The following is a 21781-nucleotide window of genomic DNA, read 5'->3' as shown; positions in this document are numbered from 1 at the left end:
TGGAGCCTGCTCCGGATTCTGTGTCTCCCTCTCTCTCTGCCCCTCCCCCTCCTCTCAAAAATAAATAAACATTAAAAAAATTGTTTAAGTTGGCGTGAAACAAATACTTGAAAATCATTCCGCACATTTGCCTATAACCACCTGTTGTAGCTTCCGTGTGGGTATGTGGTGACCTTCAGTGGGACGTCTGGGGGCAGGTTTGAGCCCCAGACATGTGAGTGAACACCCACGGAAACTGAGCCGCCTTTCCACCTGTACAGTAACTCGCTCCGAATCTATCATTTCATTGTTTTCTTTTTAAAAATTTGTAATTATCTTTAAAAAATGGAAGTACTGTATAAGGGCGCCTGGGTGGCTCAGTTGGTTAAGTGTGTGACTCTTGATCTCGGCTCAGGTCACGATCTCACGGTTCGTGGGTTTGAGCCCCGCGTCGGGCTCTGTGCCGACAGCTCGGAGCCTGGAGCCTGCTTCGGATCCTGTGTCTGCCTCTCTCTCTGCCTCTCCCCTGCCCGCTTTTACTCTGTCTCTCTCTCTCAAAAATAAGTAAACATTAAAAAAACACTAATAACTTCAAATAATGATTACTTCTTGATCTGTTATTCATTGATGGATATTTATATTATGGATGTTTTCATACTTTTTGAAATCCTGCGTTTGTTGTTAGATCACTCATTTTATTTCTTTGCTTACGTTGTAATTGAGATTGATTTCAAGAATTGTGAATGGGTATTTTCTAAATGTTTCTGAACCATAAAACTTCTGAAAGCTAAGTGTACTGAAATGTTTTCTCCCCTTAGATTTCCAGTGCCTGTTGGGTTTTTACCAGAAGGAAAGTTCACGGCGCACGATTACTCACACTGTCGATGTAGGTCCAGTACAATGGTTCAGTAGAAGAGCCAAGACTGGGTGGCGAGGGAGCCGGGCTACGGCAGGATGAACGGCGAGGAGGAATTCTTTGATGCTGTCACAGGTGAGCGGGGCAGGAAGTGACTCAGAGGCCACGGTGTGGGCACAGGAGCTTGGGTCCGGGTCCTGGACTTGGCCTTGGGATGTGAGGCCATGCAGGAGAGAGATGCGACGTGTCCCCCGGCGTTGACTCGCATGTACCCTATCCCAGCTGCGGGGGAGAAGCTCAGCTTTGGGCCACAGGTGATAACAAGAAGGGGCAACTGGGTTTTAGTCTTTAAAAGAGTTGCCCTGGAGCGTAAATACCGTTACTTGGATCCTAAGTGAGACAGGCAGTTCTCTTATGTTATTTATACGTAACGATCAAAGCCTCGCTGTCCTCTGTTCTAACCGGATCTTGTCTAGTGCTGCGTAAAGTGTTCCAAGGCTCGTGAGTGTGCGTGCTTCCGCGACGCCTCTTACCGTTTCAGAGTTCAGCTACGTTTCGCTTTTCCTGTGACCATTTTAAGGACTGCTGCGCGGCCTGTAGTCCGAAAGACGATAGTGTATGCCTGACGGAAAACAGCGTGTTGAGGGCATGGGGATTTGTGCGGGTGTGGGGGGCGGGAGGGGCAGGGGAGGGGAGGCTGGGCTGGGTCAGCCCGCACTGGCTCAGCTTGGCTGCTCGCCATCACCGGGAAGGAGCCCTGAGCACCTGCAGGAAAGTGACAAGTAGCCGTATGGGCCCGAAGACTCTTCAAGTTCAAGACGGCCCTCCATTCTCTGTGGTCAACAATTGGAACGTCCTTTGTCATCTGTTGAGGACTCTTACTGGTGGAAAGGGACTTCGAGAAACTATTCTAGTCCAATTCCCTCCTCCTTAGGTGGAGGAGTATAAAAATAGCAACTTTGAAATATTTCTCCAGACCAGGTTTTTAGTGATGGTCTTTCAGGTGTGGCCAAAGGGGCTACTTCCGTAGTGACTGCTGTGACTGTCCCCTCTGGACACGCTTTGCTGTGTGAATGTCTGTCTCCTGGAGCCCGGTCAGTGTGCCTGGGGCGTTCGTCACTCACCGGCCAGACTGGCCCCTCCTCCCAGACCAGGTTGATGGACCAACAGCCCAACTGTTGACTTATTCTTGTTTGAGATGCAGCAGCAGGAGGGGCTGAGCTCAGTTACTTGAGTCGTCTTTCCTGGTCTCGTAGCTGCGGTCTTCCTCGAGACTGTGCGCCTAGGCAATGCGCTTGTCCGCCTAACCTGCATGGTCCTCAGTGACCGCTTGCGTCGTCCGAGACGTGCTCTGTGGGCCTCCTGGCCCTTGTGGGGCGACCAGGCCTCTAACCAAGAGAGCCGGCCTTGGCGTGCCCTTCCCTTAGGACTCCTGTGGGCAGCTTCCTTCTGCTTGGGACCAGTGGACCTGGACCCCTGAACGTCTCCAGACTCCACCTGGAGACTTCTCCCCGGATTGGACCTGAGCTTTGTGTAGCCCGCCGTTTAGAGAAGCACCCCCCCTCCCCCTGCCCCCGCCTCCCCGCACGGCTGCACTTCTCTGCACGTCTCTGAGACCCGGGACGCAGCTGTCCACGGAAATGATGGCTCACTTCGGCTCTTTGGTCTAAACCAAATAGTGGGAGACAAGCAGCAGGGCCCCAGGGAGGCACCGTGGAGGACGCAGAATCCCGATCACTTCGCCACAGGACTCACCTTCCTGTGTAATCTAAGGGGAAGTGTCTACGCCCGGCAGTTTTTAGAGGAATGGCTTCGTGGGCAGTTACTTCCTCCAAGAACCGGCACTATTAAGAGGAAAGTTTTCAAAGTACGTGAAAAACTTGTACGGATTAAGGGCTACGGAAACAGACCTGTTAACAGCGTGTACCTCTGGGTGATCAGATGACAGGTGATTTCAAGTTTCTCCTTTGTTTATCTGTATTTTTTTCTGTAATAAACACGTGTTGTACGTTAAAATGTTTAAACCGTTTATGTCGCGCCGGCTTAATGTGAGAAAAGACTTCAGCAGGGTTCTCAGTGATGTGTCGCCCTGTTTTCCCGGGCGCAGGTTCGGGCAGTGATTTAGGTGAACGTTTTCCTTCACAGCTGCTGCCTGCAGCCTCTTAGCGTTGACAGGGGGTGCATGGGGACAGGGACACACAGAGGAGGGCGGGCAGGCCCTGCAGCACGGGGGTCTCCTTAAGAAGCCAAGTTTGGACTGGGGATTAAGTAGATGTTGCTTTTGTCTCAGTGAGATCAGAGGTGGCAGGCTGTTTCAGAAAATGTTGATCGTTAAAGAGGCTTGTTTTTAATGTATCCTCTCAAAGCCACCATGTGATGAGTGTGGACACTCCATCTTGGGAACCTGTCAATATGGAAAAGTACAAGACAGGACTTTTTTGTGTATCCTCAGGAAAGTGTCACAGCAGGTTTCTTTATATTTCGGGCCTGACGGCGTGCTCAACCCGCCTGGCCTTATGCCCTGGGCCTCCCCCTGGTCTGTGAAATGAGGGGCCAGCGCGAGCGCCGAGCTCCCTGTGAGCCCGCGTCCTCCCGGAAACGGTCACTGTCATGGCCAAGCGCCGTGGTCCAGGAGCCCCTCCCTGGTGGCTGCGGCTCACCGAGCTCTTTGTGGCTCTTTGTGGACGTGGACGTGAGGTGTGCTCTGAGCTCCAGCTGGTTCTGTGCTTGGGTTCTTGCTCATGGGTGTGAGAGTCTGGCGGTGTGTTTGCGTGGTGCAGGTTCTTGTAGCATCAGTGCTGTGGCTTGTATTTTATTTTATTTTTAAAGTTTATTTTGGCGGGGGGCGGTGGCTCACAAGCTGGAGAAGGGCAGAGGAAGAGGGAGAGAGAATCCCAAGCAGGCTCTGCGCTGCCAGGATGGAGTCCCGTGTGAGGCTCGATCTCATGAACGGAACCATGAGATCGTGACCTGATCTGAAATCAAGAGTGGGACATTTAACCAACTGAGCCCCCCAGGCGCCCCCACGGCTTGCATTTAGAAGAGGCGGGGCTGACTGCAGACCTTGTGCAGAGACAGGACATTCTGCAGCCTAGGGGCGGGTCTGAGTGCCGGAGAGGCGGCCTGCCCCGAAGGGCGTGAGCCCGGCCTGAGACCCGGGCACACCGCGCTCCCCGGCCTCCCAGCCAGACCTCAGGTGGCGGCCCGGCTGCACCGGGTGCACAGGGCACCCGTGCTGTCTGAGCTCCTGGGGAAGCCCCCAGAAGCGTTCCTACCTCCGCCTCTGCCTCGGGTTCTTGGGGACCAGAGCGAATTGTGGCAAAATGCGCCCGTTAGGAATGAAGTAGAGCTTCCGGTATTCCGCGCTCAGAGCTCCTGGAGCTGGGCTTCTGTGTCCCCCCGGCCCTGCAAAAACTACCACTCTGCTTGTGTGCAGGCTTTGATTCTGAGAGCTCTTCCGGGGGATTTTCAGAGGCAAGTCAGAGAGTCGCTGCGGTGATGTGTGTGGACTCCGGCAGAAGTAACGGGGTCGGAAAGGCCGGGGAGAGGCCCCCTCGAGAAAATGGAATTCAGAAGCACAGGTACGTCATCGTGCGCGCGTTTTAGAATCTTCCGCTGTATCTGTGACGCCCTGGCCGTGCCACAGGGCGCCCCTTCAGCTCTCCTGAGTCCTGAGCCCAGGGGTGACCCAGCCATGGTGCCCCCAGACAGCATCCCCTGGTGCCCTGTTCAGCCACAGATTCTGAGACCTGACGCCACTCTCCTTGGCTCCTGGAGGTCAGTGATGGCACTTCCTTGACTGCTGATTCCGGTCCCCGCCCCAGGACTTGCGGGGTGGACCGGGGGGGAGGGCCGCCCTCCTGCTGCCCCCTGCAGACCGCCTGCCTCTCAATGTCGCACTGCCTGTCTGCCCTATGGTTTGGAAATGGGTGTTTAGAGCAGCAAGTCCCCTTTTCCTTTTCCCCACATTTCCTTTTCCTTCTGAGTTAGATTCTGGAGACGGTGACCTAAGTCTTCCCTAGCAGAAGTGAGGACAAGGGCAAGACAGGCCCCGCGAGGCGGTGGCGGTGGCCAGGCGGCCTCTGTCCCCCACCACGCTGACTTGCTTTGCAGCTTGAGGGAGCCCTGCAGCCTTACCGCAGCCCCTGCTCTGGGCCCTAGACCCCAGCGCCTGCTAGATGCACGCAGCGGGGGACTCGGGCGTCCCACCCCTGCCTGTCGGCTCGTTCTCCCGGCAGGCGTCGGAGCACCTCTGCACGTGTGCTCCGATGGCCTGTCCTAGAGTGGGTCATGCTCTGCTGTCCTCCGCTCAGTGCCCCATGAATCTGGTTCGTGCGTCGGCCTAACACCGTCCTCCTGCCCCCACGCATTGTCGCCCAGCTCTGACGTGTGGTCCCATTACACACGTCTGGGCTCCTCAGCCCTCCCGGCTCCTGTGTCACATCCCAGTCCGGCCGCCCCTCCTGCGCCCCTGTAGCGCCCGCAACTGCCTCCACACCCTCCCGTCTCCTCTCCACCCTACGGGCACTAGGCAGATCTGAATGCACTGCCTCTGCCTCTCGGCCAGTGTCTGTGTGGTCCCCAGCGATGGTGAACAGAGTGTCTTGGCTGGGAGAGGGGACCGCAGGGTCCCTCTCCTCTTGGGATGAGGGCTGGCCCTCTGTGTTCCTCTGGCTCCGGCCCCGGGCCCGTTGTCACTGGTCCCAGCCGACAGGGGCCTCTTTGGAGTCCTCAGGTGCATCCAGCCCATTCCCACAGCGGAGCCCGTCTGCCCTGCTACCTCGGCCCCCGGCCCCCTCCTCCTGCTCTTCCCTCCTGACCCTTGCCAACGGGTCCAGCACACCGCCCCCCAACCCTAGCTTCACAGCCCGCTCAGGCACCCCTCTTTCCCAGGTGAATAGTGTCTCAGCCCAGCCCAATTCCTGGGAGGGAGACTGCCAGGCCTCCCCGGGAAGCTGGCAGGAAGAGAGCCTAGAAAGGAATGAGCCTCAGGAGAACAAACTTGAGTTTGAAAGGGACTCCCGGCAGGCTCCCGGCAGACTTCCGAAAGGTTTTGTTAACGCGGCTCTGTCTTGTGCCTTCCTGGCCCGGCCTCTGCCGTGGTCACCGTCCTTTCCCGGGAGACCCTCCAGGATGCCTGTGCAGAGACGTTTCTTTAGGACTTAACAGCACTCAGCTGCCAGATCAGACACATGGCCGGTGTTTGCATCTGAAAACTAAAAAAAAATGGTCACTGGGCAAAATCATCAGTTGTAAGTGAACCTGGTGCTGGAGGGACCAACCCGTGTCACTCTGGTCGTTCTTTCATAGGACGTCGTTGCCTGCCCCGATGTTTACCAGAAGTGACTTCAGCGTGTGGAGCATATTAAAGAAATGCATCGGCCTGGTAAGTTCAGAGGGACTCATTTCAGGGCCTGAAGCCGAAACGTTTTCAATTCCTGGGTATCTGTTGCACTGCTGATAGTTTAGGGAGACGTGCTCTGCACATTTGTAGCACGAGGACGATAAGATAGGACAGGGACAGACGTGGGGTGGGGGAGAGAAAAGGCACGAAGGCTAAGGTGTTCACAGCCAGCGGGAACGTGACCCCACAGGCAAGCCTCCTGATGTGAGACGCATCACGGGGGTTTACGTTGACCCTGGCGTTCTGTGACGGGCTCCCAGTCGGCTTTGGACAGTCCGCACGACGTGGGGAGCTTCCGTGGGCTGCTCGACACAGGCTGAGGGCGAGCCACGGGCAGGAGTGTGGGACCTGGGGCACAGCTCAGATGCTCAGGGTTTGCATCAGGGTTTGCTCAGAGGAGGTGGTTGGATAATCGGTGTCCCGGGGCCTTAGGCTTCTTTTCTTGTGGTCCTGCGTGACGGGACTGTCACCGTCTGGGAATGTGAGCTGTGCCCGCCTTGGGAGGGCAGGGCGCACCGCAGGCCGTGGGTTGTACCAACAGCGTTGTACCGACAGGCTTGCGGCCCTGTCCCCCGTGCCTCCCATGCGTGCTGCCACCGCCGTTTATTTCTGCCCTCGTCTCTTTCAGCCCCTTTCCCAGAGGAAACTGCTTCTTTTCTCCCACTTTTTATTTTGAAGTAACTTTGGACTTCTAGACGGTTGTGGGTGGTACTTTGAGCTGTTTGCCCTTCACCCGGCTTCCCGTCGTGGTGACGTCTCATGTAGCAGCCGGGGCTCGGTGAGCGAGACGCCAGCGTTCCTGTCGGAGCGTCACTGCTCACCACGCACTTGACTTGGCTTTCCTAGTACCCCCTGCTGTCTTCGTACTGGCGGCTGGTGTTTAGGCACCAAGGGCTGGCGTGGGATGTGCTTGGCGCTCCTGGGGTGACCCTGCCCCAGGCCTCTCGGCAGACAGAGCTGGAAAGCCCAGGCGTGCCTTTTGACCCTGCTTCTGCACACACGGGTTTGTGTACGCACCTGTTTGGCTTTTTTTATGTTTTAATTTTTTAAGATTTTTATTTTCAAGTAACTCTGCACCCAGCAATGGGGCTCCAACTCACAACCCGAGACTAAGAGTCACTCCAGCTAGGCGCCCCACACATCTCTTGTCTTCTAAAATGGCATGCTTGGGATTCTTTTCTCTTAGCAGTGTTTTCTCCTACGTTTCTGGCTGTGTGAGCAGGTCAGGTCTAGGTGGGTGTATCTGTCTGAAGATAGGTGTCGTACTTGACTAGCTCCTTGGTCGGGCGCCTGGGGGGCTCAGTCGGTGAAGCGTCCAACTTTGGCTCAGGTCATGATCTCGCGGTCCGTGAGTTCGAGCCCCGCATCAGGCTCTGTGCTGACAGCTTGGAGCCTGGAACCTTCTTCAGATTCTGTGTCTCCCTCTGTCTCTGCCCCTCCCCGGCTCGGGTTCTGTCTGTCTGTCTCTCTCTCTCAAAAATGAATAATAAACACTGACTAGCTCCTTGGTCCTGCAGCTTCTTGTCATAAAGCGACACCATCACATTGCATTCCCCAAGGACCCGCCGTAGGATGCATTCGGATTAACACGTGGGTCGGCGCGTCCCCTGGCTACACCGGCTCGGCACCCACGGGCTTCGCCTCTGGGGTGGCACACGGCCCTCTTCCTCCTTCGCCTGCTGGGACGGCGGCCCCGGGCTGGCCAACGGGCCGCTGAGGCAGGCAGGGCTGGGGAACACCACCGCGCCTCGCCGCTGCCCGCCTCTCCTCGTATTTTGAAGCAGACCCCACTCGTGAATACTTTTCGTGTTGCTCTTTACCACCAGCACGGCCACCCTCACACTTCAGAAGGCCACGCGTTAGCACCATCCGCTACCCACCGGGTCCAGTCCCCGGCTGTCGGAGCACCGTTCTGTCTGTGCTTCTGCCGTCTGTGGTGTTACCTCCCTCCCGACTAAGAGCTCCTGGCGCTCGGGCCGGTGCTGTCACTCTTCCTTTATTTCCTGGGATGTTTCTGTGCCGAGAACGTGCCCTTCTGCGGCCGCCAGTGCGGTTTGCAGAAGAAAGTCAGGGTCAGTGAGTGATTCTCACTTTATCACCGTCGCCACATGATGTGGTTCACTAGCATGACCCAGCATGGCCAGTGTAACCAACTAGCTTGTCTGTGTTTCTTTTTTTTCAAACTCACGGAGTCAGACCTCCCCGGTGCATTCCAGCCCCCGAGCCACTCCCTCTTTGGCTGTTAATAGCCTCTTCGGCTTGGCCGTGATCCCTTATAGATGAAGCTCTGGCTCATTCTGTCCCTTTCTCGTCCAGGATCTGGAGTCAGCCGCTTGTGCAGGGAGAGAGAGGACTCAGGACCACAGCTGGGCCCTAGGGGTAGGGGGTGGGCTATGAATTGCTGTTCTCGGTCTTTCCGGGGGGAGAGCTAGGAGCTGTTTGGATTTGTTTCAACGACGGTTGAAATCTGGGATGACGGGATTACTCCAGCCCCCTCGGTCGAATGTCTGTGCCTCTTCCCCCCCCCACCGATGATCCCAGTTTCTAACGACAGTGCAGGTGACCGATTTAGACCAGCACTCAATTAATGACTCACCTGCTCTATCCCACACACACGACGGTTCCGGAGGACAGGACCACTTCTGCCGCCACCAGCGTGTGTGCTGACACGTGCGAGTTGGTTGCCTTTTGTGGGTCGTTTTGTCCGGAGGGCGTGTCTCCGGTCACCGTGCTTGGAGTTACCTGCCGTGGTCCCCGTCCACGTGGCTGGGCCCCCAGAGCTTGCGTGCGCTCATTTGCTTCTTTTGTTCTCGATGTTTAGACATTGGTTTTCTAAATTACTTTTGTTCAAAATCGTAAACCTAAAGTCAGATCTCTGGGCTGAGGTTCCAAGAATTTCCCTTCCTGTCCCTGCCCTCGCGCTGCACTGGCCCTTCCCCTCGAGGAGACCATTTCCACCCTCCGTGGTCTGTCTTCCCGTGCCTCATGAGGGGACCGTGTGTCATCTCCTCCCTCTTTCTTCAGACGAACCAGAGGCTTTTCCGCCTCTGTTTCGCTGCGGGGTGCCACAGCCGCGTGGCGCCGCTGCTTAGGCTACGGTCACCTCGCAGTGCCGTGCCTTCTGGCCGCCTATCCCTGTCAAATGTCTGCTGTGTGTTTGCCAGAGCATCTGTGGGGCGGGCTCCCGGAAACGGGGCCGCGGGACCAGAGGGCAGGTGCGCACACGCTTCTGCCGTGGTGCCCCGTCTCCAGGCGGCCCCCTTCTGCACCCCCACCGGCTGTGAGGGCCTCTCTCCGTCCTGCCCTGCCCGTGGCCCGTGTGCAGCGCTGCTGCTCGAGCAGGCGAGCAGGCCGGGTCTCCACGGGGTTGACTTCCTTTCTCCTGACGAGCTAGACGAGCATCTTCCCTGCGCTCAGAGCGGGGCGGGCGTGGGCTCGGGTTCCTGGGGACGGTCCCATGGTGACGAGTCTTCACTGGCTCCTTCCAGGAGCTGTCCAAGATCACCATGCCCATCGCCTTCAACGAGCCTCTGAGTTTCCTCCAGCGGATCACGGAGTACATGGAGCACGTGGACCTCATTCACAGAGCCTCCTGCCAGCCCCAGGCCCTGGAAAGGATGCAGGTGGGCGGTGGGCCCCTTCCGGGGGCGCCAGACACGAGACTGTGGTGTTCAGTGAGCATGACGCCACGTGAGTGGCCCCGTGGTGATCGGCCCGCGTGGCTCCCGCTGACTCCTGGGTGCCGTCCTGCCCTGTGCCTCGGCTCCTCCTAGGTCCGCTCGGGACCGGCCCCCCTGCCCCCCCCCCCGTCCCCCCCACCGCGTGTGGGTGCGGCCACCCCGGCCGACCTGGCACGGGGCCTCAGGGCCGCCCGGGCTGGGGGAGGAGGGCACACGGTTCCTGCCCGTGTGGTTTGAGGAAGTGCTCGTGCTGAAGGGCGTTTCCCCGGAAGTTCCGCAATCTCAAAACACGTGACAAGGGAGACTCGTGCCACCAGGAGCACATCTGGCGCGGAGAGGCTGCACGTCCCCCCCGTGGCCCCCCACTCACCATCCTGTGCGCTGTTCCCAGTGCGTTGCTGCCTTTGCGGTGTCGGCGGTGGCTTCCCAGTGGGAGAGGACCGGCAAGCCCTTCAACCCGCTCCTGGGAGAGACTTACGAGCTGATCAGGTAAGGGGTCGGGGCCGCGGGCGCCCGGCACGGCTGCGCAGGGGTGAAGCGGAGCACCGGGCTCCGGAGAGGAGGGGAGGCGACAGGCGACGGAGGGGCGCTGGCTCGCCTGGAACCGACGTGGACACAGGCCCTCGTGCGTGAGGCCGGCCCACGTCAGCAGGGCATCTGGTGGCTGTCACCAGGGCAGGTGCAGCTGCGGGCAGTAGCTCCCGTGTGCTGGCGAGGGGCCGGGTGGGGTTTCTGCCAGGTGGCTCCCCGTGCTGCCCCCCCCGACCTGGTCTTCTGACCTGGTCTTTGAGCCCCGCACACGCCCCAGAAACGGCACGGCCTGTGGCGGTCCTGGCGGGGGCCCCACGAGGGTGGACCGGGCCTGTTTGGGGTGCTCTTTCCCGACCCCGCTGCCCGCGTGAGGTGCCCACCCAGACCAGCAAGTAAATCAGCGGACGGAGGCGCTGTGCTCCCCGCCATCTGCTCAGCCCGGCTGGGGCTCCTCTGTGGGGCCGTTCGGGGCTCCCTCCGGGTCCTGTAGAGAGTCTGTGGGGGTGTCTTAGTAAATGAAAGCGTAACTTCAACGGTAAGAGCCCACCCTTTTTAGAAGACGCGTGAGTTGAGAAAAGCGAAAAGGGAGACGTCATCCCACGGGAGACCGTGAAGGTTGTGGTCGATTTCCTCGAGGCGTGCACGTGTGTGGTCTGTCATTTAGCATCGTGCCATCGTCATTTCCCCACGGTGTCACAGGCTTTTGCTAAGTTACGCTGCCACGTTTTGTGTCTGGCGTTTGCGTGCGCCCCAGCTTGATGCACGCACCGCCCCCTTGCGCCGCGGAGTCGTGGCGGCGTGCTGTGTCGTCACGGCGTGTTGATCTCAGGGAGCCCTGCGGGTTGTGCTTCTCGGGCCGTTTATTGCCCTTAATGGCCGAGTTGTTCATGATGAGAGTTTCTCAAAGGTGAGTAAGTGGTTGTGGACGCCTGTGGGGGGTGGGTCTGCTTGAGTCAGCGCGCCGGGCGCGTGCGGCTCAGGGAAGCGTGTGCCAGGGTGTGTGTGTCAGCACTGCTTTCACACCTTTGCGGGAGGAGTCGGCAGTGTTAGCAACACAGGCGTAAATCACCTCCCACTCGGGACGGTGGCACAGATGTCCGGGTCTAGGCTCTGACCTGTTTCTGGCCGCCCGGGGCGGCCCTGCCGCTGGCCCCTCTGCGTGCCGCTGGCCTGGTTTTCTCACGGACGGAGATGTTGGCTGCCGCTCGGTGCGCGGGCACCTGCTTTCGGAACCCCGCTGCCTTTGAGGCAGCCGGGCGGGTTGGAGGCACGGTGCTGCCGTGGGGGTCCGTGCGGGCGACCCTGGGTGACCGTGGCAAGTCCCTGCTTCTTCAGTCCAGAGATGGGGGACCTGAGGCCCAGGTGAGGGAAAGACCTGCCCCGAGACTCACTGTTGAGAGGAACTTTTGTTGTGAGTTCCCAGAGAACGCTTCCTTTATCAGCCACGCCCCTGCTGCCTCCCCACGGTGCATGTGTCCTGGTGCCGGGGTGGGTGGCTCTGACCTTGTCTAGCCACCAGGACATTATTGGCGTTTCGTTATTAAAAAGCACCATTAACAAATCTTGAAAAGAGGAATTAGAGCTGATACGAAAGAAGTTCCAGACGACGGGAAGTGAGCACGTGGGTTCACAGACAGCATGACCCACGATCCACGACCCGTGGTGCTGACGGCCACCCCTGATCATCGGTCACTGCCAGGACTCGGCTGAGGGGTTGAGGCGAAGCCCCGGACTGACTGAGAAACGAGCATCTTCCCGGGCGTGCAGGCCCGTCTTCGGGTCCAGGTCGCACTGCGGCCGCGTCTGCTGCACGCGGGGCCCCGAGGGCCCTTCCGGTCTGAGGAGCTTTGTAACTAAACCAAGTCGTTCTCCAGTGTCTTCTTCCCTACAGATTGCTCCTCAACGGCTAAAAATAGCACTTGCTTTTCTTAGACAAGTATTCATTTTGTAAATTACATACCTTGGTTGGCAACCTTTTAAAATCTAATTTTTCAACTTTCCTTCCTCTGTAACGATTGGAAATTCTGATTCCAGTTAAGTTAGTAATTATGTGGTTTAGCTTTTATAATTTTTAACGACTACAACTGTAGGTGTATTCACAGTTCCGGAACAATTAGAAACTGACATTTTTATTGAAAAAGAGCATGTACTAAAAATCCCGTTTCCTGGCCCAGGAGTATCTTGGGGCATCAGACATGGCATGTCACAGAACTTCCAGGAGCCCTAGCAGGGACTAGAGGAGGGCCTCCTTCGGGAAGGCCGCGAGCTCCCCACTCTTGCGGGTCTTGGGCGCTGGGTGCCCCTTGAGGGCTGAGGTGGCCACGTCTAAATCACTGGCTCTACGAGTTTTCTTCTAGGCCTGCACGTGCTGGGGGCAGCGTGAGTGGAGGCCCCTCACACTCTTTCTCCTTCCATGCGGGGTTCAGATTTGCCCAGAGGCGGTGGGTGCACGTGCAAGTGTCTGTGTGGCGGGGGGGGGGGGGGGGGGGCGGTCAGTGTCAGGCCAAGGGTGGCCTGAGAGAGCGAGTGTTGAATATTTCTGTCACTCAGGGTGGCCAGGGGCTGCGGGGCTCCCCCAGGAGGTGTGCCGAGCCAACCTTTGTCGGATTTCGCTGTCACTGATGTGCTCTCTCCCTCTTGTTTTTGTGCCTAGGGAGGATTTAGGGTTCAGATTTATATCCGAGCAGGTGAGCCACCACCCCCCGATCAGTGCATTTTATTCAGAGGGCCTCCACCAGGACTTCTTGTTTCACGGCTCCATCTACCCGAAGCTGAAGTTCTGGGGCAAGAGCGTGGAGGCCGAGCCCCGGGGCACCATCACGTTGGAGCTGCTCAAGTGAGTGCGGAGGCCGGGGGCCTGGAGGGCGCCTTTCTTAAGTTCCAGCGGAAGGGTCTTTCCCCCGGCAGACACTCCTTCGAACAGGCAACGCCCCCCAGACCCCTCATCGGGACTGGGTGTGATGTGGGCGTCTGGGACAGCCCCCGAGGACCTGGATGGCTTTAGTCACTGCCTGTGGTAGTCCTTCCGCTTGGTGACGAGCCGCACGTAGCACCTTACAGCAGCCACTCTCTCCTGTGCCACGTGGTTTCCGAGGGCTAGGGCCGGGGTGGGGGGCGGCGTGGCGGGCGCTCTGGCTCGGGGTCCCGTGAGGTGGCGGGCAGGACGCGGGCCGAAGGCGGCTGGTGGGACATCTGCTTGTAGGCCCCCTTCCGTGGCCGTTGGCGGGAGGCCTGGGGGTGCTCACAGCGGGGTGCTGGCATCCACCAGAGCTGGGGACCCAAGGGGGATGGAGCCGCCACGGTGTCTCTTAGGACCTCATCGCAGAAGTGGCCTCACCCTGACCTTAAACCCTCGTTGGTCACGAGGACCACGCTGCTTGAGGGTGGGAGGGAGACACGGATGAAACCTGGGAGGTGGGGGACTTTGAGGGGCGTCGTGGAGGCTGCCCGCACACCCATGAAATCTCAGTCCAAACGCTCCCCAGTGCGGTGTTGTTCGGACCCCTCGCAAAGCAAAAGCCCAATCTCTAGCAGTCGCATGGACGTTGCAAAACCAGCGTAGACCCGGTCTAGGCCACGGCGTGCCGCAGGCTCCCTGAGAGGCACGTCTTGCTAACCGTGGCCCGCCGTGATGAAGCACGGGGTATGATTTTTGTTTCACGTTGGCCCAGCCTGGCTGGTTGCCGGAGAATACCAGCCCCTGACCCCCGTGTACCTCAGGGCTGATGGGGTCACCAGGTGCAGTGAGGGCACCCCATTTCTGGGGAGCATGTGCGTCTTGCGGCGGTCCGTGCTTTCTTGGGGCGGGGCATGCAGAATTGAAAAGTGGCAAATCTTATTGATTAACGCATTTGAGTTTCCCCTGGAAATTTGAGGGGCCCCGAATACTTGTCCTGAAATACTTCTGCTTTGAGCTAGTCTCTGCCCTTGATCATGGCTCTTTGACACGGCCTCCCTCGAGACACGGGTCTCATGAACTTGCATCACATCCGTGGGGGTTCTTTTCTCCTTGGGTCAGGCCACTGGGGGAGGATGAGGGATACGAGCAAAGGCGTCTGGGAAGGCGTTCCGAACGGAGCTGCTCCCTGGACCTCGGGCGGGGTGTGGGCCGTGCGGCTCCCGCAGGCGCCGGCTGAAGAGGCCATTGTGTGGACAGCTTCCCGGGACAGCCTTTTCTCTTTGTCTCGGTGGTCTCCTGTTGCTTATTAACTTGTCTTGACATTTAAGTAGAAAGCTTTGTTGATGCTACAAAGGAAAGCAGAAATAAATTTCAAACAAATGCTAAATAAATAGCCGCTGTTCGAGGGAGTTCAAAGCGATATTCTACTCCGGCACAGGTTTCAAGGCAATTACGGCTTAATTCTGTCTGGCATTTTGCTTTTTAGGGTCACGCAGTGCTTCTGTTTGCTGGCGTCTGACTTCGTGTTTTCTGGCATCTTTCACAGACACAATGAGGCTTACACCTGGACCAACCCTACCTGCTGTGTGCACAACGTGATTATCGGGAAGCTCTGGATAGAGCAGTACGGGACGGTGGAGATTGTAAACCACAGGTAACGGCACCGGTCGTGCGCCAGTCGGACACCGCGCCGAGCCCTAGACGCGCTTGCCGTGAGCTCGGGGACACGCTTCCGGCCTGCTCCGGGCCGCCATTCAGGCTGTCGGGGTTCGGCGCGCCTGCGGGAAGAGCCAGGCCTGGGGGTGGCCGCCACGGTGCTGGTCGGTGGTGGCATCATCTTTGTGCCCCTGCTTACCTCTTGTTTTGGTTTCAGTCGCAATAGTGAATTGATTTTGAAATTTTAAATGACACTAAAGAATGATGGGATTCCCACGTGAAACATCCTCAAATACTGATCTCTGTCCACCCTCGAACCTTCCTCCTGGAAGTTCGTGACATAGCGGCTTTGTTTTGCAGCAGCTTTATTGAGATACAATTTGCATACCGTAAAATTCACGCATTTAAGTGAATTTCGGTGTATCTACTGAACTGTACCGTCGCCACCAGGCAGTGTCAGAGCATCTCCGTCACCCCAGAAAGGTGCCCCGCGCCCATCGCAGTCACTGCCTGACGCCCCAGCCCCGGCCACCCGGGTGTCTAGGTTCACCTTTCCCAGACATTTCGCGTCGTACGACGGAAGCCTGTGTTTGTTTTTCCCGCAGAACTGGAGATAAGTGTGTGCTTCATTTTAAACCATGTGGACTGTTTGGAAAAGAACTTCACAAAGTGGAGGGACACATCCAGGACAAAAAGTAGGTCTGCGTCCGGGTGGCTCACCGTGGGCGGCGCGTGCGCCCCTTGATGGCGATGTAGTCGTGCCAGTGACGTTTGTTCACACTAGAAAAGATTATGACTGTTTGGTTTAGAGAAGACGCTCCCTCGCTGGGTCTACAGAGAGACGAAGGGTTAGTTTTAAGTGTCGTTTCCGGGCGGTGAGTGATCGGGGTCTGTCTCGCCCTCTCCGGAGGAGGAGAGGTCTGGGTCTGACTCCTTTTGCTAAAATGGACGTGAGGAGATGAGGTGCTCTCATTGGGAGGAAACGCTGCGCTTTTGCCAACAGAACTGAGGTGGCAGACGTGACCACGCGTCTCCTCCGTGGCGGTGTCTGCCTCGTGTTGCAGACACAACTCAGACCGTGGTGGGAGCCTCCGTTCCACGGGCCGGCTCGTGGCACTCTGTGAGTTAGAGACTTTTTAAGTGTTGGACCAGAGACACGGTCAGAAGTTCCCAGTAGATTTTCCGGGGTTCTCTCTCCTTTGGGTTATTTCAAAAAACATTTTTTTTAACGTTTACTTATTTTTGAGAGAGAGAGAGACAGAGCGTGAGTAGGGGAGGGGCAGAGAGAGGCGGAGGGTCGGGCGGGGACGCAGAATCCGAAGCAGGCTCCAGGCTGCGAGCTGTCAGCACAGAGCCCGACTCGGGGCTGCGAGACCGTGACCTGAGCCGAAGTTGGATGCTTGACCAACCGAGCCGCCCAGGCGCCCCGACCTTTGGGTTGTTTTATCTTATGTTTTTGGCCTCAGATTTCTCACTTTTTATTCCCCAGTCAGGAAATTGGGATTTGTATAATGTCATGAAACCCCTTCCACCTCCTAAAAACTAGACACTTTCTTTCTTTCTTTCTTTCTTTCTTTCTTTCTTTCTTTCTTTCTTTCTTTCTTTCTCTTTCTTTCTTTCTCTTTCTTTCTTTCTCTCTCTCTCTCTCTCTCTCTCTCTCTTTCTTTCTTTCTTTCTTTCTTTCCTTCTTTTTTTGAAGTAGCCTCCATGGGAACATGGGGCTTGAACTCACCACCCTGACATCGAGAGTCAGGTGCTCTACCCACTGAGCCAGCCAGGTGCCCCACCTACGTTTTAATTAGAAACAAGTTTCCAGTGTAAAACGGTGGGTGCTGTTTCTTCTTCTGCTGAGTACCAGAAAGTCACCTGTTCAAACAGCCTGTCAGATGCTTTTAGACTTTAGACTCTGACCGCCGTGCCCACTGAAGTGAGCCAGGGCTCAGCTCGGAGACCTTGCAGGACAGCAGCCCTCTTCAGGACAAGGGCACCTGCCAGTGCCCCGAGCAGCCCGTCCCTGGTGGTGGAAACAACCCAGAGAGAGACCGTGGTCCGCGTGAAACGGGCCTGCAGAAACGGGCCACTCCTCACTGCCACGCGCACCGTCCCGGAGGGTCTGCCAACCCTGCTCTGATTTTTTGATTTTCCATCCCAAACTGGAGTGAGCTCTTGCCTAACGCCGTGCCTCTTGGGGACAGAATATGTCGGCCAAGGTGACTAAGTCCTGAGTGAGGACTGGCCGAGTGTCCCCCGCCAGTCCCCGCGTGGCCACTTTCCGGGCTGAGCCCGAGGCAGGGGTGCCCGCCCTCCCAGAAATGTCACACGCCTGGCAGAACAGCATCTCCAGGGGGTGCGTGGCCACCGTGCTTTCCCCGCAGGAAGACACAAAAAAGACAAAAAGAAAAAACAAAAAACAGTCCAGCGCTGTTGGCGTTGTTCCTTTTGGAGTCCGGCAGAGCGCTCTGGTGGTTGATCTGGACAGTTTCCAGAGGTCGTTAGGAAATGAAGCAAGCAGACGGGTACTGATGTGGGCATCCGATCTGTGGATATGAGGATAAAGCAGACAATGCCGGCTGAAATTGCGAGGGCTGTTGATGTGATTTGTAGGAAAGGGAAGGACACAGTCTTGGAGGTTCATGTATCTCAAGGGCAGTGGCCAGACCAGCACGTGGGTTCCAGCGAAACCTTCCCTTTTTCTCACCTTTTCTTGTCCACACTCGTGGGGGCTTGTGCCCTTATCTTCTTTCTGGCAAATTAGGCCCGAGGGGGGACCCTCAAAGGCAGATTTTCCTCTTCGCACCTCCGTGCAGAGAGGTCCTAAAATTTACAAGGAGACAAACCAGAATGGGAATGTACTCCACGGTCACGGTCACAATCGAGGTGCTGCCTGTTTAGATGAAGGGTTTATAATTGCTGTAAACACGGTTTTAAAAATTCCCTTCGGTGGGACGCCTGGCTGGCTCAGTCAGAAGAGCACACGGCTCTCGATCTCCAGGTCGTGAGTTTGAGCCCACGTTGGGTGTAGAGATTGCCAAAGGTAAATAAAAAAACTGAAGCAAACTAAAAATTCCCTTTGACTACAGCAAAAAGAAGCTCTTTATGATCTATGGAAAATGGACAGAGTGTTTGTGGGGAATAGACCCTGCCGCGTACGAGTCCTTCAAGAAGCGGGAGAGGAGAGGCGACCACCTGAGCAAGCCACAGCCGGTAAGGTGCTGCCCCCGGGGGGGGGGGGGGCGGGGGGGGGGCCCGAGGCGGGGAGGGCTTCAGAGTCGAGTGCCGGGGGAGTCTGCCTTCCCTCTGCTGGGCCTGTGGGGTCCCAGCTGGAGAGGATGAAGGCCTGGAATCCGCCCGTCCGTCTGTGTGCTGCTCGGGGCCTCGGTTTCCCTGCGTCTCTGTGTGCAGAGGCTGCTGCCGTCAGCCGGGCCCGGGGGCCACTTGGTACGCCATGTCCCCCAGGCCTGGCAGAGCCCAAGTGCACCTACGTTTCTTTCTGGGAACGCCGTGCTCTGGGTTCTTCTTTGTAAACCTCCTGTTTCCCAGCACCTCGTTAGCTTAGACCTATTAAAAAATCAAGACTGTCATGTCTGTGTTTTCAGTTCTGAGCACCAGGTAATATATTCCACAGTTGGGAAGTTTTGACAAGGATACTCCCCCCACCCAGAGCTTTGGAACACTGATGATCTCAGGGCTAAAACTAGAAGTTAGTAGCTCAAAGGAAGGGTCAGGTTGTTCGAGGTCAGAAGAGAGGCGTCCAGCCTCCCCCAGGGTTTCAGTGGTCCGGCCCTGTGGCATCGCCTGAGTGCTGCTGGACACCTTCCAATGTGCTCTTTGACTTTAAAAAGCAAAAGGAACGTTCCATGTGAAGACCACACAGACTTGGAATGTGAAATGCCCGGAGGGGTGGCTTTTGGTGCCTTAGTTTAGCTTCGTTGTCCTCTGGGTGACTCGACATGAGACAGACTTGTGTGAGCACTTGCCCGGGAGCAGCCTTCTGCAGCTCCTGGCACCGAACCCCGTGGCCCGCGGCCAGCGGTACCGAGCCCCATTGGACGTCGGCCGGGAGGGTCCCGAGGCCGCGTCGTCATGTCCCCGCGTTCTCCCGCAGCAGCTGCGGGGGTGGCCACTGCTTCCTTCTCCGGGTCCTGCTGCTTGGGAAATGTGAGGGTGGTTGCGTTTCGTGTTCAGATGTGATCTGTAGACGGGGTTCAGTCTAGAGGTGCTAAGGGTCCATGAGGTCGCCCGGCGTGAGCGGTTGTGGCGGAGGGCCGAGCTGCGGCGTGTGGGGACTGGCTCCGGCCGGGGAGGGCCGCACCCCGCCTGGCCGCCGCTGTCGAAGGCCCAGCCCCCCAGCCCCACCTGCCAGCCGGCGGCTCCCTTGGTGTTGGTGTGTGCTCTCCCCGGGGGGGGGGGGCGGGGGGGTGCACTCCCGTGCTGCTGACTTCCTGCCCTCTGGGGGAGCCCCAGCACGGGGAGCCCCTGCAAAGACAGCATCACGGCATCTTCTCCCTTACCAGAGAGCCCATCTTGCCCTGCCTGACAGTCGCTCCGAGAGTAGCTGTCCCACCTGGCCGGCCGGCCCACGGTGTTCTGTGTTTCAGGACGACAGCTCCCAGAAAGCTGACGGCGATGTGGCGGATGCCGTGCCCGAGGTTCAGGAGACTGTACAGGTCATTCCAGGCAGCAAGCTACTCTGGAGGGTCAACACTCGGCCCCCCAACTCTGCCCAGGTCCGTACCCCTGACCCCCGCCCCTCTCCGCACCCCTGACCCCTGGCCAGGCCAGACCCCTCAGCGGTTCCCCGGCCCCGTGTCCGCGCCGCCTAGGACCTTGCTTCCGCAGAGTGAGCCTCCGAGGGCTCCCCGCCCTCCCGGAGCCCCGGTCAAGCCTTGGCCACGGCCTGGCCTCCCCGGGGCAAAGGCAGTGCTCCGCCAACATGTCGTGTGGGTGTGCTGCCGTGCCCGACATGCGGTGAGACAGGTGCCCCGCGTGCACACGGTACCTTCTCTAGGCGGCCTGCACCGACTGGGTCTCACTGAAAGGGGCTTCCAGACTGCTTCTGAGAGATTATTTTCCCGACTTGTCGGTTCAGATGCTTAAATGCACTTTGGTACTTATGCTTGAAAATTACGCTTATAATTTATATTGCACATGATAAGCTTATTACATCCTGTGTGATAGGGTGCAGTATAGAGGGTGAGTGTATAAATGTAATAATTTTGTGTAGTAACTTTTATTTTAATATCTATCATTACTTATCTCGTTCATACGTTAAAACATACGGACTACATGTGAAGTATACCTTCACTCCTATCACCCTACCAGACCACAGTAAAAAGGACACAGAACCCCCACCTACACGGACGTCACCTCGACGCAGCCACTGCTGGCTCCCAGCAGAGTGTAAAATAGTCCGACCCAACAGGGCAAAGGTGTACTTCTTGCCAGGAATTCCTCTTACAAACAACACTTGTTCCTCCTCCCTGTGGTTCGTGTCTGTGGACCCAGGAGTGGAGCTGGAGGGCTGGCAGGTGCGGGACAGTGAGGAGGTGCTGGGGGCCTTCCCAGGACCTGACGGGGGGGGGAGGGGGGGCGGGTCGGGCGGGGCGGCTGTGGGGCTGCGTCCGCACAGACTGTGGGGCAGAGCGTGGACCGGCAGAAGTGGCCAGGACCCAGCCGCCCCGAGCGGCCTAGCTGAGCGGAGCGCGGAAACATGCCAGCGTGGTGACGGGTCTCTGCGCCTCTCCCCCCAGATGTACAATTTTACCAGCTTCACCGTCAGTCTCAACGAGCTGCAGAGCGGCATGGAGAAGACCCTGGCTCCCACGGACTGCCGCCTGCGCCCCGACATCCGCGGCATGGAGAACGGCGACATGGGTGCGCTCGCGGGCCGGTGGGGGCGGGGGGCGCCCGTGCTGCAGGTGGACAGACAGGGAGACCGAGGACAGTGCATCTCGCACTCTCCGAGGTGGAAGAGGTTTAGAAATCCCAGCCTGCTGCAGACCAGTCCCCTTGTGGATAGGATACGATTAAGTTACTAGAAAAATGAAGGACAACGCGTGCGGAACACGAGTCCCCCGGTTCTTCTTATCAGCGAAATTGGGGTAACGTTTCCAAGGTTGGACGTGTTCTCCGTCCAAAGTCAGTGTGGGACCGCATCCCAGGCCCAGGCTGCTCGTGCACCGTGGATGTCTCCGCGTGACGAGGGAGCGGCCGCACGCCAGCTCACCCGTCCACGTCAGCCGTGCGGTGGGCCGCTGGCCAGAGGGCCGTCCCAAGCGGTCCTGGGTTTTGTGGACACAGTCGGTGTCGAGTGGAGGGACTGCACGGGGCAGGGAGACCCCCACTCTCCAGGACCAGTGTCTGCACCTGCACCCGGGACCGGGCCACAGAGCCCCGAGGGTCAGGTTACGCGGGACGGTCCTCTGTGGGAAGCGGCCCCCGCTGGCCCCGGCCCTGCCCTGAGGGTCAAGTCGCCCGTGAGCCTGAGCTTGCCCTTGCGTGGTGCTCCTTCCCGAGCCCTGCTGCGCCCTCCTGCGGTGCGGGGGAAAGGCCTGCCTCTCCCCGCAGCCACACTGGGGTCGGGGCGCTGCTGTAGCCTCGTGACCGGGTGTGGTTTGCAGACGACGACGTTTCTGACCAGCGTGACTTCTCACCTAGGGTCTGGGGGTGGGGGCGTTGCCGCATCTGTCTGTTTCCTTCCACCCTCGCCTCCGTTGGTTGTAAGCCGGGAGCCTCACCGTCAACTCTGAGTCCTTACCCACGCCGTGTGCTTGGCC

At 58.0% G+C, this 21781-nt stretch overlaps 1 protein-coding gene across 5 annotated transcripts in view; it reads left to right on the top strand.

Moving 5' to 3' along the window:
* Window positions 1-21781, top strand: part of OSBPL2 (oxysterol binding protein like 2) — a 37172-nt gene that overhangs the window by 12334 nt on the left and 3057 nt on the right. Inside the window, exons 2-12 of one of the 5 annotated variants that reach the window (XM_047069092.1) lie at window positions 798-970; window positions 4308-4416; window positions 6146-6221; window positions 9728-9862; window positions 10311-10408; window positions 13104-13286; window positions 14896-15003; window positions 15611-15700; window positions 18086-18209; window positions 19604-19732; window positions 20756-20879. In XM_047069092.1, the coding sequence (XP_046925048.1) occupies window positions 934-970; window positions 4308-4416; window positions 6146-6221; window positions 9728-9862; window positions 10311-10408; window positions 13104-13286; window positions 14896-15003; window positions 15611-15700; window positions 18086-18209; window positions 19604-19732; window positions 20756-20879 (1213 nt within the window). In that variant the 5' untranslated portion in view covers window positions 798-933. Of the gene's footprint in view, window positions 1-797; window positions 971-4271; window positions 4417-6145; window positions 6222-9727; window positions 9863-10310; window positions 10409-13103; window positions 13287-14835; window positions 15004-15610; window positions 15701-18085; window positions 18210-19603; window positions 19733-20327; window positions 20534-20755; window positions 20880-21781 lie in introns of those variants that run through there. The other 4 variants (XM_047069090.1, XM_047069089.1, XM_047069091.1 and 1 more) reach the window with 4 other exon arrangements.

This window comes from Lynx rufus, unplaced genomic scaffold, assembly GCF_022079265.1.
Source record: "Lynx rufus isolate CCGP_SWC_20201006 ecotype Redwood Valley unplaced genomic scaffold, mLynRuf1.p SCAF_8, whole genome shotgun sequence".
Lineage (NCBI taxonomy): Eukaryota > Metazoa > Chordata > Mammalia > Carnivora > Felidae > Lynx > Lynx rufus.
Note: the sequence above shows the minus strand (reverse complement) of the source record. Positions and strands in the feature narration are given on the sequence as shown.